The 15,926-nt window shown below is 47.7% G+C and overlaps 1 protein-coding gene across 1 annotated transcript; it reads left to right on the top strand.

Annotated features, from left to right (window-relative positions):
• Positions 1 to 578: 578 nt before the first annotated feature.
• LOC309403100 (solute carrier family 22 member 2-like) lies at positions 579 to 14,434 on the top strand (the record flags this gene model as incomplete). The annotated part of the gene is made up of 11 exons (XM_081997120.1): positions 579 to 995; positions 2,506 to 2,609; positions 5,915 to 6,069; positions 6,905 to 7,073; positions 7,907 to 8,021; positions 8,570 to 8,676; positions 8,843 to 9,057; positions 10,979 to 11,087; positions 11,790 to 11,902; positions 12,853 to 12,952; positions 14,368 to 14,434. The coding sequence occupies 11 exons, from the start codon at positions 579 to 581 to the stop codon at positions 14,432 to 14,434; spliced, it is 1,671 nt and encodes a 556-aa protein (XP_081853246.1).
• Positions 14,435 to 15,926: the final 1,492 nt, after the last annotated feature.

The following is a 15,926-nucleotide window of genomic DNA, read 5'->3' as shown; positions in this document are numbered from 1 at the left end:
TCAGAAGAGTCCTGTGGCAGCTGGTCTGCTTCCTATCTGGGGCACAGCACTATTCTTTAGCTATTTGGTGCCTAAAAGAAATCTGCCCTGTTGTGTCTTCTCTGCATTGTCTTCAACACCCTCAAAGCAGCTTACAACTGGTCATCTATACCAGTGTAATTTCGAGTATACTGTTCTTAAGTTGTGTATATACGAGAGGACAACATTGCTTTCATAATATTTACGGCCTCTGAAAATACTGGACAAAGGAATTATTGCCTACCCCATACTGTGCACTGGAAGACTCTTGGTGACAGACCAAACGGGCCATAATCTAAGATACTAGCTCTTGTATTTCAAGCGTGTCATACACAAAACAAAAGGACAACAGAGGCTAAAACAAGAGAACCAAAGTTTGTTTAGAAATGGCATTTGAGAAACAAAGGTTGTGATGCATGGCTTGACAATTGACAAAGTTAATTAATTATTGGTGTGTGAGTTTTGAGCAAACACTTGGGCCATTATTTAAGCATGCAGGCAAAGGCAAAGCCCTGGAAAGTAGCTGAGTTAGATAGTTTAATTAGTTGCAACATACAAAGATGCCAACCCTGGATGATATTTTAGAGCAGATCGGAGAATTTGACTTCTTTCAGAAACAAGCCCTCTTTGTCTTATGCCTGTTTTCTGCTACCTTCGCTCCCATTTACGTGGGGATTTTTTTCCTGGGATTCACCCCCGAGCACCGCTGCTTCAGTCCCGGGGTGGCTGAGCTGAGCCAGCGCTGTGGCTGGAGCCTGGAGGAGCAGCTGAATCACACGGTTCCCGAGTGGGGTGGCCATGGCCACGGGGCCAGTTTCAGCAGCCGCTGCAGGAGGTACGAGGTGGACTGGAACACGACGGGCGTCAGCTGCACCGACCCCCTCGGCAGCCTCGTGGGCAACCAGAGCACCATCTCCCTCGGTCCGTGCCAGGACGGCTGGGTCTACGACTCCCCGGGAACCTCTCTTGTGACTGAGGTAAGACACAGTTTGTCCAGTAAAATCACTCTTGCCTGCACACCTTGAAGCTAGAAGACGCTGTATTGGTAAAGTTTGCTTTTGGTGTACAGCCTTAGCCTGACTGCTGATAAACAGTGAATATCAGGACTTGCTAGGGACTTAGAACAAAGATATATATGGAACAATAATGGGAAGTGATTGCTTTTCCTGGGAGGATAATATTGCAAGCTTGTTATCAATCAGACAATGGCTATTCTCATAATTCAGTATTTCAGTCACCAAACTGAGGGAAGCACCCCATAGCCCAAACTGAGGAATTGCACATATGGGTGATAATCCAAACAGACACTCACGTACAATGAACAAGAAGTACAAGATGGGGCTAAATTTGTGAGATAATGAGTTAGCAACAGCAGCATTCCTTTCTTCCAACTTAACGCTATTTAAACCATATAGTTTAGAAAGTGGAAAGCTGTGCAAACCAGTACTAACAGTCTAAAATCCATATAGACACCTGAAGCATAGGAATGACCTCGAGAGACATCTCTTTTACTCCTCCTCCAGTCCCAAATCTGTATTAAATATACCTCAACCATGCCTAGCAGATGTTTCTGTAACCTGTTCTTAAAAAACTGTGATGCTGGATACTTCATAACTTCCTCGGGCAGGGTATTCATATTCCCTTGCTTCGCTATCATCACCATTACAAAGCAACTCCACCTCGCTTTCCCTTGGGACAGATGGGTTGGGGCAGAGAAGAGCACTCACAGCCTTCCTCCACATCAGTCAAGCCAGGGAAACCAATCTGAGCTGTTTGGTATGGCCCCAGCAAACTTGTCTGGGTTAGAAAAAGACTAAATAAGCAAAGACATTCATACTTCTTTCTGGGCTGAAGTCTAGTTACACCTGAATTAATATTTCCAGCTCTAGAGAAGTTAACACCAGTTTCCCCTCCTCCCCTCGCAGGGTGTGGATTGGTAACCTGTTAATTGTAAATCCAAGGCAAGCTACAGAGTACCGGTTCACTGCAAAGAAAAGTCAACCAAATCCTGGGTGTTCTGCCAGTGCTAATGAGGAGCGGGACAGCCATCTCTTGGCTCCCCTCCAGCAGGGCTCATGGCAGCCCCACCACCTCTCACGCCCGGCACTGCTGTCACACAGCGAGATAGTACATGATTAGAGACAGACTTTGGCATCTGGGAAGGAAACGATGCTCCAAGCGTCCTCCAAATTTCAAGCAGATGGGTGGGGAGGAGAGGGTGAGATTTTTCTGAACTTTTTAATTTGTTCATTCAAAGCTTCTCTCCCTTTCTCATGTGTCATTGTGCAATCATTTTCCAGGGTGTAACTTTTCCACAAGGTTTGGGAAAATCCGGACAAGATGTATTGCAGATGTCAGTTTGAGAGATTAGAGGGTTTCTTTTCTGGAGCCTGTTTTCTAGTTGCGTGTCATTGGTTTCCTTCCTCCTCTAACAGCTACGGTTTGTGCTGCATGTTCCCGCGCTTCTAACTGTGGTTGTCCTTGCAGTTTAACCTGGTGTGTGAGGACTCCTGGAAGCTGGACCTCTTCCAGTCGTGTGTGAACGTTGGGTTTTTTATTGGCTCCATGAGCATTGGCTACATAGCAGACAGGTATGTGGTATGCAGACAGGTGTGAAATGAACTGGTTCCTCTGGTTACCTGCTTTCTGCATGTCGTTGAACAATACTCACAATTCAAAGAGGAAATGAACACAATTAAAACTTGATTCAAAAGGCCCATGTGTCACTTACAAAGGGGTGGATGGTGGTTCCTAAACCCCTGCTTTCAAAGTCTGTTGTGACCCAGGAATCCACAGAAATGACATAGTATTGCTCCACTTTTACAGCCTCTCAGTGGCTCCATGGGGAATTTGCACATTCACAACTGAAGAGATTGTGTTTTCTTTCATAGTGGCAAACTGCAATGCAAGCTCAGAGTTTGAGATTAAATTTTAATTCACGCACCAAGAACTATTTGCCCATCTTTGTGATAAATTTGTTTCACATTAATTTTAACAGTATCCAGATGGCCATAAATCAGTTTCAAAATAGGAGAGTTTTTCTCAGATACAGAAATAGAAGAAGTTGCTCCTTCCTAAATTTTCTTTGGTCCCCCTTTTTCTCAGTTGGCTCTGTATGTAGCTGGATCTAGACCTTATTATCCCTCATCTCCTCTTTTCCGTCACAAATGTCATTGTGCCATGTATCTGCCCAGTGGGGTTTTATTTTTTAGGTTAGACTCTGAACAAATGTAATGCTTTGTAGCTGACCTTCCTAAACATGTTTACCAAATTTTTCAGTAAAAAGGCAAGAGAGGCTGAGACTGGAATTTGAAGAGGTGAAGGTAACGTGGGGTGAACAATCCTTCTGTAAAGTCAGTCTGTCCTGGAGAAAAATTTTTTTGCTTTGTATTCTCAGAACATAGGAGAGTACAATGAGCAGCAGCCTTTTCCTCCCATGCTGTTCAGGCCCCAAAATCATGTCTGTGGACAGATATTGCCACCATTCCCTTCTTTTCACTTTCCCCCTCCTCCAAGGGGGAAGGTCTAGGGGAAGGGGCACAGCAACCTCCCATTGTACTTCTGCAGTGTCACAAAACAAGCATGGGACTGTGTTTGTCCTGCTGGTCCCTGCTCTCATGTTTCACTGCAGGCAAACACATCATCAGCTAGGTTATGCACACCATCTTTGTGGGGAAAGTGGCTACCACAGCCCTAGCTAACCCTAAGCTGTCCCTCCACACAGATCAACCTGCTTATGAAGAAGGTCACTTGGGCATAGATTGGACAGACTGCTTTCCAGTCCTCAGTAAACCTTTACTGCCAGCAAACCAGACCATGGGGTTTTTTAAGGTTTCTGCTTAAACAGATTTTTCATCAGAAGATAGTGGTCTATCAAAGTAACTCCTTCTGGCTGCATCTTGTGTGCAGTTACACCTTTGGCAAAAAGCTCTCTCAGGTGAAAGACATCAAATGGCTACAGCGGTACTGCAAAGATCCTGCATTTGTCTTCAGTCTTGGGCTAGACTCCCTGTCTGATTTGAAGGACAAAGGTTGACACATGCTGATTTTTGCTTTTCTTCACATGCATTTTGAAAGATGTTGGTTCCTTTATTGCATCAGAAACATACGTCAGCCCCCCATCCTCTCTGTTCCTTAAATCCAAATTCTTGTTTTCTGGCCAATCTTCTAGTGAATTTGAACTATTCCATCCTTTTTCCCAGAAGGAATGGATAATGACACGCAGATAATGATGCACAGCTTATGGGAGCAAAGGAGAGGATATATAGCAACTACTCACCCAGGCATGATGGAACATGAAATAGCTGTAAGCAGATCCTGCGACCATCAGAGGCACCACTCTTCAGATCACCTTTTCAGGACAGAGGTGGATTAAGCAATCATGCTCACTAGCAAAGGCATTTCTTGGCAGCGTATTGCTGTGCAAGCCAACAGAAACCAGAGCTCCCAAACCCACAGCCATTTATATCTGAAATGCTCTCTCTCTGTGTCAAAATACTGAAGGATCTTTTTACCAAGGCTTATTATCAAGCAAAAGTATGAAAAGACATGAGGGAGTAGGATATCATTGCTGTTAAGATAAAGCACATGCATGTCATAGCTTCAAGGGCTTTTCTACTGCTCTACTCACTGCCATCCTGCCCCAGTTCACCGTGGTCCCTGCACTGCAAGCACTCAAGAACAATACAAAACCCCATACCGAAGACAGTGTTGTGCTTAGGGCAAAAACAAATCCAGAATCAAATTTAAGAGAAGGAATGGGGAATAGGCCCATGAATTCTGTGTTTCCTGGATTTGAGATACCCATCCTCTTCTCGTCAGACAGCGTGAGTGCAGCTGGAGTCTTCCCATGCATGAGATGATTCCTGCAACATGCTGTACTCAGGACAACTTCTGCAAACATTTCAAGTGCTTCGGGGGAGGTTTCAAAAGCTCTTTCCAAATGTGCTTCTCTCTGAGAGATTAGACCTACTCATTTACTTGATTGGTGTCTGGGCAACTGGTGCTGACTTTGACATTCAAGAGTCATAGGTGTCTTGGAAATGGCACCCCTGTGTCCTTAGAGAGCTCCTGAGATCAGTGCTAACATGCAGCATTGCACCTCTGCCCTTCAGAGCTGGGGCATCGGGAAAGGCCCTTTGCAGGAGAGGGCTCCTCTCATGGTCTGATGAAGCTCTCTTGGGCTGGACTTCAAGGCAAGTCAAAAATGCCTGTATGTCAGGCTCATGACAGGAGGAAAGTTTGAGTGATGAGATCTGCTGATGTTATTGTAGAGAACAGAAGAAATTTATTTTGGCTGGCATTTATTATCGTGCTATTTTTGTTAGTGGACATGGACGAATTTAATGTTTTTTATAAAGCATAGTTTTAACTGAATATCTATCTCTGTCAGCTAGAAAACAAATGCCTTCCCATTGTTCCAGTAAGCTTGTTTCTTTTGGAAATAATTTATTTCTGACTATCAGTGAGTCATGGTGATACAGGGAATTGCAAATAACAGGGATGTACGAAGTCATTTTCAAGAAGAGCTCAATAGTCCGCCAAGGTTGATGAGAAAATAGGCAAAGAACAGTTATCAAAAAAAATCCCCTTTAAAAAGCTATTGCAGCTTTGAAAGATGAGCCAAAGAGCCATATTAGAGCATTTCTTGAATTCATTAGCTAAGTCATTAACCAGAAGTGAGCAATGACCTGAAAACACAGGGCAGGGGAGTCCCCTAAGCTTCCATTGAGATGAAAAATGCTGCAAAGGGAAGAGCAGATACAGATTCCTACTCAAAATGAACAGAGAAGAGGGGGACAGGCACCATCTCCAGCCTCTCTAAACCCTTTGGTTTGCCACCCTGCTCTGCTGGCAGCTGAGCCTCTTTCTTCTCTTTTCTTCTTTCCCTCCGCAGGTTTGGCCGCAAACTCTGTCTCCTGGTCACAGTCCTCATCAATGCGGTCTCAGGGGTTCTCATGGCCTTTGCGCCGAGCTACAGCTGGACAGTGGTCTTCCGCCTGATACAGGGACTGGTCAGCAAGGGAGGCTGGCTGACAGGCTACGTCCTCAGTTACGGCAGCTTGTAATTACACTTGCTGGGCAGGAACCCTCTGGTTTAGGGGGGTTTAGCAGCAGGGCTGACCCCCACTGGTGCCATCCAGCTGGAGTCGCGTGTAACAAGAGTAGACAGTGGCACCCTGCTATTTACTGCCAAACTGCACCTCTTTGCTTAAATGCAGGTGTTTATGACCCAAGCTTGCACCAGCTCATACACATAAATGGAAAAATTAGGAGGCAGCTCTGAAAACTGGGGAGCATTCATACCTGGAGAGGCACAGTCCAAAATGAAGGACAAAGGCTAGAGACAAGAACTAATTGAAAATGTTGTGAAGATGTATGACCCTTTTCTAGGAAAGGCAACAAGTGGTGCTGTGAGAGGTAACACTTGAGTTTCACAGCCTTTGTGCCAAAACAATCTTTGCTGTGCTGTTTCACATGCTTGGTGGGGAGGAAGACACTGTTTCCAAGCCGTACGGGAGGAGGGAGATGGAGGCAAGCAAGCGTCAGCTCTCTGTTTTATTTTCCCATTTAGTTCTTAGCTAGCGGGAACGGGAGGAAGAAAGCCAGCTTTGCCCTGTGTTGATGGGTGAGGGCCTGACACCCTTGAAGGCAGGGGCAAAGTTCCCAGGTGACCAGTGGAGGAGGAAGGGTCAGGACTTGCCCTGTGCTCTACGCCAGGGACCCAGCCCTGATCTGCTTTCCCATCCAAGCCCCCACCCGCACACCACGCCGCGAGGGCACGGCTGAGCACAGGGGCTCTGCGTGGTTTTAGAGCTTTGGAGTCCCCCCCCGACTCTCCAAACCGATTTATTTTCTCTGCGCCTCATGCAACTTGTCCTTGCAGTTGCAGAATTTGTTGGCTCAAACTACCGGAGGGCAGCGTGCATCATATACCAGACCGCCTTCACTCTGGGACTCCTCATCCTCACCGCCCTGGCTTACGCGCTTCCGCACTGGAGGTGGCTCCAGCTCACCGTCACACTGCCCAGCATCTTATTCCTGCTCTACTACTGGTAAGTGCCCACTGTGACAGCCGCCAGCAACTGGCGGCCGAAAACAGGGGACTGCAGCTGGGAGCAGAGGCTGCTTTGTAGGGATCGGCCGTAGCGCTACCGGAAGCATTTCCAAGACAACATCGGATCAGATCTGGCAGTTTTCTCTTGTTCTGTTCCCCCTGCCCAGGGCTTTAGTCTGAATCACCTAAGAGCAAGGGACTGCCTGCAACGTGTTGTAACGCTTCTGTGTTCGGAGCCCTTGCCACCCATCACAAACTAATACGTCATTCTTTCTTGAACAGTACTTGAGCTACTCTGAGAAATGAGTTTTTCTAATCATTGATTAAAATTGCTTTTTTTAAAATGAAATCAACAGACTTTTGTTGACTGTTCACAAAAAAAAATGAGTGAAAATGATCCTTAGAAAATTTCATAACCAGATCAGGGAACAGATTTGGGAGAGTTTTTTGTGGGGGTTTGTTTTTTTTTTTTTTTGAAAGTTTATTTTTAACATAGAGAAGCTGAAGGATCAGGTTTACAGCTGTTCTTTTCTATGTCCACAGACTATTAGCCATTTCTAAAACATGCCAACTGAATTTATCTCAGACTAATGTTTCCAAACTACAATAAACTGGTTTTAGCCTTAAAGAAAAAAAAATCAAGCTATGTTGTCATTCAAGTGAGGCATGAATCAGAGTGCAGAGACAGACACAGCTACCACTCAGTTCAATACCACTGTTGGATATTCAATACACAATAGGATCCCTGTCTGAAAAACTCATTTTCATTCTCTGTGTACCAGTAACGCACATTTTCCTTCCCCGTAGCTGTCATGCCTATATGTCTTGCAGGTGTCTGCCTGAGTCTCCCAGGTGGCTCATAGCTCAAAAGCAAAATGACAAAGCTATGGAAGTTATTAAGCACATCGCCAAGGGAAATAAGAAGAAGCTACCTCTCTCTTTCCAGGTGACTGCACTGCATTTGCTGCGTATATGCAAACCACGAGGCAAATAATGTTATGAGTTTAGGATTGTTTTGGGGTTAGAGTAGGGAGTAGGTTGGCAACCAAAAGCACTGCAGTTCCCTAAAGCAGAAGCAAGTGAATTTTCTTCTCTTTGACTGCCTGGCACTCTCTTAGAGCATGTTTAAGAAAAGAGGTTTGCAAAAGTGGCCAGCAGATAAGAAAAATTATTCCTTTGAGTAGTATCAATCAACAGTAAACCTGACAAATCTCATGACTTAAAATTTCAGAACATCCTTATTCATTTTTTTTTAAATGCTGCTTCATGACATGCAACAACCTCATATACGTGCCTACACAGATATGAAGACTATATAAATTTCATGTTTCCTTTCCCCAAAACACTCCGGAGAAGTTATTTTGCCCTCAGTTACTTAACTGGCAAATGAAAACCCTCATCCTCCCATTAATGCAGATAAACATAGCCATTGCAGTGCTCACCACCCTCTCTCCTGCCCACTGTAAGCTCTTGTCCTGTCGCTTGTACTCCCAGAATCTCAACTCTGAAGAGGAAGATGGAGAAAAGCTGAAACCTTCATTTCTAGACCTGGTCAGGACACCTCAGATCAGAAAACACACATTCATTTTGATGTACAGTTGGTAAGGGAAGGCTTTTGCAGCCCAAACGGAGGTGTGTGATTTGGTGCCCTAAATTGTCATCATTGATTTAAGCCTGTTTTGTTCACAGCCAGCTGCAAATCTCAGTTCTTTGCATAAACTCTCTCCCAAAGGGTTTGGCTTCATTTGCACCCTGTTCTCTGCCCAGGTTCACAAGCTCCGTCCTCTACCAGGGCCTCATCATCCACATGGGAATAGCGGCTGGGAACATGTATCTGGACTTCCTCTATTCTGCTCTCGTCGAGTTCCCAGCTGCCTTCATCCTCATGCTAACACTGGATCGCATCGGCCGTCGCTACCCCTGGGCTGCGGCAAACGTGATGGCAGGTGGTGCTTGCCTCGTTACAGCATTAGCCCCAGACAGTGAGTCATGCAAACCTCTTCTGTCCACAAATTCTCTCCCTGTCTCTTGGTTATTGCCCTGGAAAATGGAAATCAACCCTTGCTGAACTGGCCCGTGTCAGTACTGTGATCCGGTGAAGACCAATGCCATAAAAGCTAATGCATGTCCCGCCATCAGCATTTATGCCAGCTAATGAGAGGCTGGAGAAATGAGGTGAATTAGATTTCCAAAATGGCATCAAATCAGATGGCAAGTCTGCAGGCGCTAGATCATGAAGCATGCCATATTAAGTCCACAATTTTTTTCTGGCCTAAACTTTGGATTTGAATGCACAGTTCAGGGTTTTCATCCAAAACCCCTCATGTTTTCTGTTTCTAAAAAGGAAAAATGCATGGGCACGCACGTGCACTTGAACACCGTCTGGGTACAGTAAGTGCTTTCTGCCATCAACAGTGCTGCTGCCATGAATGTAGGGTGTTGAGCAACCATGGTGACAGGCACTTGGCTTTTGTTTAGCTAAGCATTTGCTCCAAGGCCATAGTCTCAAAGCAACATGTCCCTTAAGGGCCACCGGATGAAATATCTTTCCTTTTTCTATATGGAATACAGCCAGGCTGAAGCCACAGACATAGCAGTGCCAAACAACTACCAGTTCATGGGGGGACAAGGACAAAACCACAAAACGTTACAGAAAAATGTCATAGGCAAAAAAACCCAAAGCGCCCAGACAACGGAAACACGTTTTAACCAGTGACTGGGGAGTGCAGGGGCTGTGCAAGGGGCTGCTGGGCTTTGCTGGGGATGGGGGTCCTGCGGCCCCGCAACCGCTGCCCATGCCATGCCGCGGGGAGCAGCAGCGCCCGGGTGAGGGCCTTGCAGTGGGGCCGGGGCCGGCGGGCGAAGGTGCTGCTGCCAGCCCGGCTCAGCCCGTGGCTCAACGCCCTGCCGGGCTTGGCGGCAGCACCCGCTGGCAGAGACCCCAGCCTTCCCTCCTGCCTGTGTCAGCACCGCCAGCACCGAGCTAAGCCACCTTTGGTGCCCACAGCCCAAAGTCCGTCGCTCCAGAAAAAGGCTGTTTTTCACTCAGGCCAGCTCTGCGGGGGCAGCGGGGCGGGCAGAGCCCCGGTGGGGAGGCAGGGACGGCCCTGGACCCCCACAGCTGCAATTTCTGCAAACCACGTGCAGCAGCGGCTGGTGTCCCAGCTGGGGAGAGACTCTGCCCGCGGGGCTTGCCGGCAGCCATGGGTCAGTAAAATACTGCCCTGGGCTTGATGCGTCCCTCAGCTGGTTAAGCGAGGGAGAAGCTCAGTGCTCAGAGTGTACCAATAGCTGAAACGTCTGAAGCTGTGATCCAGGGTCAGTTTGGGATCTAAAAGCCCACGTGGCACAGAGAGGTGTCCTGGACTGACTCTACACGCAGAGCTGGGATAGTAATTTATTTTCAGCAGACACGTGTAGCTCCAGGTGTGAAAGCAAGTGTAGAGCACACACAGAGAGACAGGGAGGCAGCACAAACTTGTCCCAGCCTGAAAGCTGTCAGAAGCCTCTGTGCAAAAGTACGGAGCATCTTGCTGATAAGCAGATTTCAGCTACCAAAAAACACAGCGGCCCTCTCTTCCATTTTACTGCAAGCAAGAAACGGTGTCTTGCACGAGCTTTTGGTTAATGCACTGGATAACCCAAACTACTTTGTACCACTGATTTCTCCTCCCTGTGACAGCAACCTAGCAAAGTCCCAGGTCTTGGTTCTTTGCTTGAATCACAAGTCAACAGCATTATAAATTCTTTATCGAGTGAAACAGAACACCATCATGTGCTGTCCTCTTGCCCCTTCATGACAGCAAACTTACTGTTTCCTTAAATTAAATCTTTAATGCTGTTCTATGTCAAGAGCAGAAACAAACATGGTTTTGTATTTCAATGTGCACAATGTCTTTCCAGCTCTTTATTGGCTTAAAATGACTGGAGGGTCCTTGGGCAGGATGGGAATTACCATGTGCTACGAAATTATTTGCTTGGTAAATCCTGAGCTGTATCCAACATTTCTCAGGTAAGTGCACTGTCTTCTGTTAGCTGGTAAAAGCACTGGGTGTTTCTTTGGGAGAAAATGCAAGAGGCCAACTCAAGGCTGTGGCTGCACGCGCTGGCACTGCCCTGGAAAAGGAGTTTGCATGTATAAAACACACCTTGCAAAGGTGGAGGAGAGCTGCTGGGTGATGCGGCAGTAACCGACCGCCTTTACTGGCCAAAGCCCCTTCTCCACCTCTGAGCCCAGCACTGGGGAAGCAGGTTTCTGAAGGAATGGTAAGAAACCTCCCCAGACACCCTCCAGACTCCCTTTCCACCACGAGAACTCAACTGCTCGTTAACATCTCTCCTCCAATACAGGGCTAGTCTTAATGTCTTGCCTCGTCTAACTCTCTCCCTCCTCACCCATTTAATCTGGCGGTATTTCTCCACAGCAGAATGCTCTGCCCGTGCTCTCTTTTGATTATGTCGACCGCAATAGGGGCCAGGCCTTTCCTAAGCCCCTTCCTAAGCCCCGGGGTGTTATCTTCCTTTTCCTCCCTGCGGCTCATGGCCCATCCCTCCCCCATCAGCGGCAAATCCCCCGGGGCAGGGTGCTGAGCCGCTCATCCCGGCAGCCGGGGTGCGGAGCCTTTGTGGGTCCCGCCGGGGTGCTGGGACGCAGAGCTGGACGAGGCACCCCCGGGCAGAGCTGGCATCTTGCACGGGTCTGCGTGCTTTGCAGGAACCTGGGAGTCCTCGTCTGCTCCTCCATGTGCGACCTCGGTGGGATCATAACGCCCTTCCTTGTGTTCAGACTAGCGGAGCTCTGGCACGAACTGCCCCTGGTCATCTTCGGTAAGAGCGCTGCGAGACAGATGGCCTGCCCGCAGCCTAGGCGAATGAGTTTGGCAGTCTATTTCCCGCCTTTCAAAAAAAAAAAAAGGTGGAGAGATGTATATACACGTGTGTACGCGTGTAAGATACAGCTTGGTAAGTCTGTTTCATCTGGGTGTTTGGAAGTTGTAGCAAAGTCACCCCTTAGCCCTTTCTACAGGCAAGGGGAGCCTATGTTTTTGGGACAGCGCTCTCAAGCTTTGACTTCTTCCTGCTGAGCTCCTCCCAAGGGAGGAACGTCTTTGGGTTCTGCCCCCCTCACCTGCAGCGTTGTTATGGGACCTGAGGTCTGAGCAGGATGGCCTCTTGTCGCCCTATGCAAAAGTCACACTCCACCTCTTGCTGGCACCTCACGGGGCCCAGTCTGTCAAGGATCCCATGGCAATTTAGGATGGCAAAGCAGCATGTCAGCCCTAATGGTAAGGCTGCTATCCCAAAAAAAGGGCTGCCTTGAATGTCTGCTACTGCACGTATTCAAATCAGTATGCCCCGTATGCACCATCTGCCCTGAGTATGGTCATAGCAGGGTCTAAAACTAATCAGAAGGTGAAAGTGCATGTCCTAATCTAGCCAAAAGAGCGGGTGACAGCTAGCTACTGTCACCCCAGTCCCATGCCAGCTGGACAGCAGGAATCAAAACCTGTTTCCTTTGCATTGCATGCACAAAGCAAGGGAGCCAGACCACCTCTGGGTCTATGGCCCAGGATGACTTTCCAGGCCTCAGATATGTCAGCAATTACTCTGAAAAATTAGAATCACATAGATAGAAAGCCAAGCATTATTACCGCTTTGAGGAATCCTTATTCAATTGTCGGGGCAGCTGTGTCTCAATGAGAATTAATTAGTGACTTGGAATTAAACTCGGGCATGACCATTGTGTTGCCTTTGTGATCCTTGTTCTGTGCTTGCAGCTGTCATTGGTTTAATCGACAGCGGCTTGGTTTTGCTCCTACCTGAGATGAAGGGAAAGACTCTGCCTGAGACCATTGAAGATGCTGAAAATCTGCACAGGTATGGCACTACATCATTCTCTGGCAGAGCACAGCAACTCTCCTTTACATCTACAAAATCTGCTAAAAAACCCCATTTATTGTACATCTCCAAAGATCTGTTGGGTTTTGTTGTAGACGTAGAAATACAGTGGCTAGCTGGTGGGTAACTCACCCCTGGCAGCAATATCAGGCTCTGGGCTCTCCTGTATGATCTGACCAGAATCCACTAACAACTTACTTGGGAGCCAGACAGTAAGAGAGGGCGTGGAGGGCGGTTTCATGGGCCATCCAAAAAGCATCGACCTGGACTTCAGCCACTCCTTAGGCAGCGCGTACAGCTGCTCTGCCCTGAGAGACGTCTGTCAGCACAGGGAAATGCATCCTCCCTGCCACAGCTGGCTGCTGCCAGCAGCCGAAGGCGGCTTTCAAGGAGGAGAGCACCTTGGCACAGCAGCAGGAGTTTTCAGCAGCTTGTTCAGCCATCCTACCTGCCCAGGGAAGGTGAGGCAGAGGGGCGAGGGCACAGCTCTTTGGGAAAAGCTGAGCAGATTGATGGAACCCTACTCGAGCTGGCTGTCATACCTGTGTGAAGTAAAGCCGGGGAACACAACCCTTGGTCACACCATCCTCCCGAAAACTTAGCAGTCCCATCTAAGTGTCTGTGGCTGCTAGCTGCACCCCACATGTGCCCAGGGGTGCTCACCACCCTGGTCTTACCTCCTGTATGCGGCTCTGCCAGCGAGAAGACCTCTGATGTCCCCAGAGATGCTCACACGCAACAGGGACAAAGCTGGCTGAGGTATAGTTTTAAATTTGGGAAGCAATGTAGGGAACGTCCTGTGGTTTCAGTGCTTTCTCCTTCTGGCATGACTCACACCTGCTGGAGCAGCTCCCAGGGTGAGGGTAGAGCTCCACAGACACTGAAGGAGCCACTCGGATTTACCGAAGGTGATGCAGAGCCAAAAGACTACTTTTTTTTACCAAGTTAAGGGTGGTAAAAAATTGGGTGTGGGAGGAAAGGACCCAGCCTGGCCAGAAAAGGGTGGCAATGTAGAACAGGGTAGAGCATGGAAAGGTTGTTAGGGAAAAGTTAGGAGTTAGGAAGTCCGTACATGCAACCACACACCCAGACGTTACTTTAGTAAACCACCTAGAATAACACTTTTTACAGTAGGAAATGCCAGAGTTAAAGTTACTAACGCTACCGTTGTGATAGATTTCCAGACAGCGGTGCAGCTGCAACAAGGCCACAGAAAGTCTCTGATTTACTCCTTATTCTGCTGCTTCTCAAAATAATCTAACCTCATTTGAAAAATTGCCAGTGATGAGACATCCATTAAATCTAGTTTTCAATGAATGTAAACATATGGATTATTTGGTGTATACTGTTAGCCACCGGGAGCATCATCTGCCTTTTCCTCTTTCCTTCTGCAGGCAAGAGAGAAGCAAAGAAAAAACAATTTATCTCCATGTTCTGACTTCCGAAGCTGCGCCCAAGTAAGAATCACAGAATCGTTTAGTTTGGAAAAGACCTTTAAGATCATTGAGTCCAACCGTTAACCTAATGCTGCCAAGTCCACCACTAAACCATGTCCCGAAGCACCACATCTACACATCTTTTAAACACCTCCAGGGACGGTGACCCCACCACCTCCCTGGGCAGCCTGTTCCAATGCTTGACAACCTTCTCGGTGAAGAAATTTTTCCCAATATCCAATCTAAACCTCCCCTGGTGCAACTTGAGGCCATTTCCTCTCGTTCTATTGCTTGTTACTTGGGAGAAGAGACCAACACCGACCTCGCCACAACCCCCTTTCAGGTAGTTGTAGAGAGTGACAAGGTCTCCCCTCAGCCTCCTCTTCTCCAGACTGAACAACCCCAGTTCCCTCCCAGCTCCGTGTAAGACTTGTGCTCCAGACCCCTCACCAGCTTCGTTGCCCTTCTTTGGATGCGCACCTGTACCTCAAGGACGCATTTTGCCCCAGATCTGCCTTTGTTGGGGCAGGGACACAGAAGGGGGGCAGCAGAGCAGCCATAGCAAGCCCAGCCCTTGACCCCACATGCAGGGGACGAGCCAGGCCAACGCAATGGTCTTTTCCCCATTGCACTATCCCAGCTGCCAGCAGTCTGCAGCTTGGGGACTTCCCGAGCCAGAGATCATCTGCCCACATTTCTGCTGCAGTCCCTTGTGGACCATCCTTCCACGGATGTTTTCTATTTGTCTTCTGAACTCATTCATGCTTCTGGCATCCCAGGGCATCTGGCAGCAGCAACTTGTATGGCATGAGTGGGAAATTCATGAAGAAACACTTTCTTCTGCTTGTTATAAAACTAAAAATCTCTTTGTACAGCTCACTCACAGCTCATTTTTGTAGTGAGGGAGAGTGTATTCATGAGCCCAACTCACCCTCTCCAAGCTACACCTGATTCTGCATGAAAGCAAGCATGTAGACAGTAACTGACTTACTGTCACAATATCACCTACACCCCTTAAAATCTTGGTACCGTTGGTCAGTCTATAGCTCCTGAAGCCCAGCAGGCCATCTTTGAGAGACAGCTCCTGCTGCCCAGCAGCAAGCACTGCCACTGCAAAGCCCGCTTCGGGAGTCCGAGGCATCCAGAAGCCCCTCTTCCCTCACAGTTTACTCTTCTTCCAGAGAAACAAGTACCAAAAATAAGTACTTCTAATCCCACACTGACTTTTAAGCTTTGGCATCCCAGAACTCGACTGAATATTAGGAAAGCTGGAAAACACAAAGGAAGGTGAAGAGGAGTCGGAGGCAGCAAAGCCTCATGACTGTGGGGGGCTGTGTGCAATTACAACATCATTAGGGATCAGTGACGGGGAAGAGGAGAAAGCCCCATCACAGACACCCACTGGGAGCAGCATGAGCAGTAACAGGACACCGTGCATGTTAAAGCATATTCATGTTTGTGTTTACGCATATTTGTTTTCCTAATGCAATGAGTTTTGGGTTTTGTATGGTCAAACT

Source organism: Phaethon aethereus, assembly GCF_964289735.1.
Source record: "Phaethon aethereus genome assembly, chromosome: 3".
NCBI lineage: Eukaryota > Metazoa > Chordata > Aves > Phaethontiformes > Phaethontidae > Phaethon > Phaethon aethereus.
This window is presented reverse-complemented; position numbering and strand designations above follow the sequence as displayed.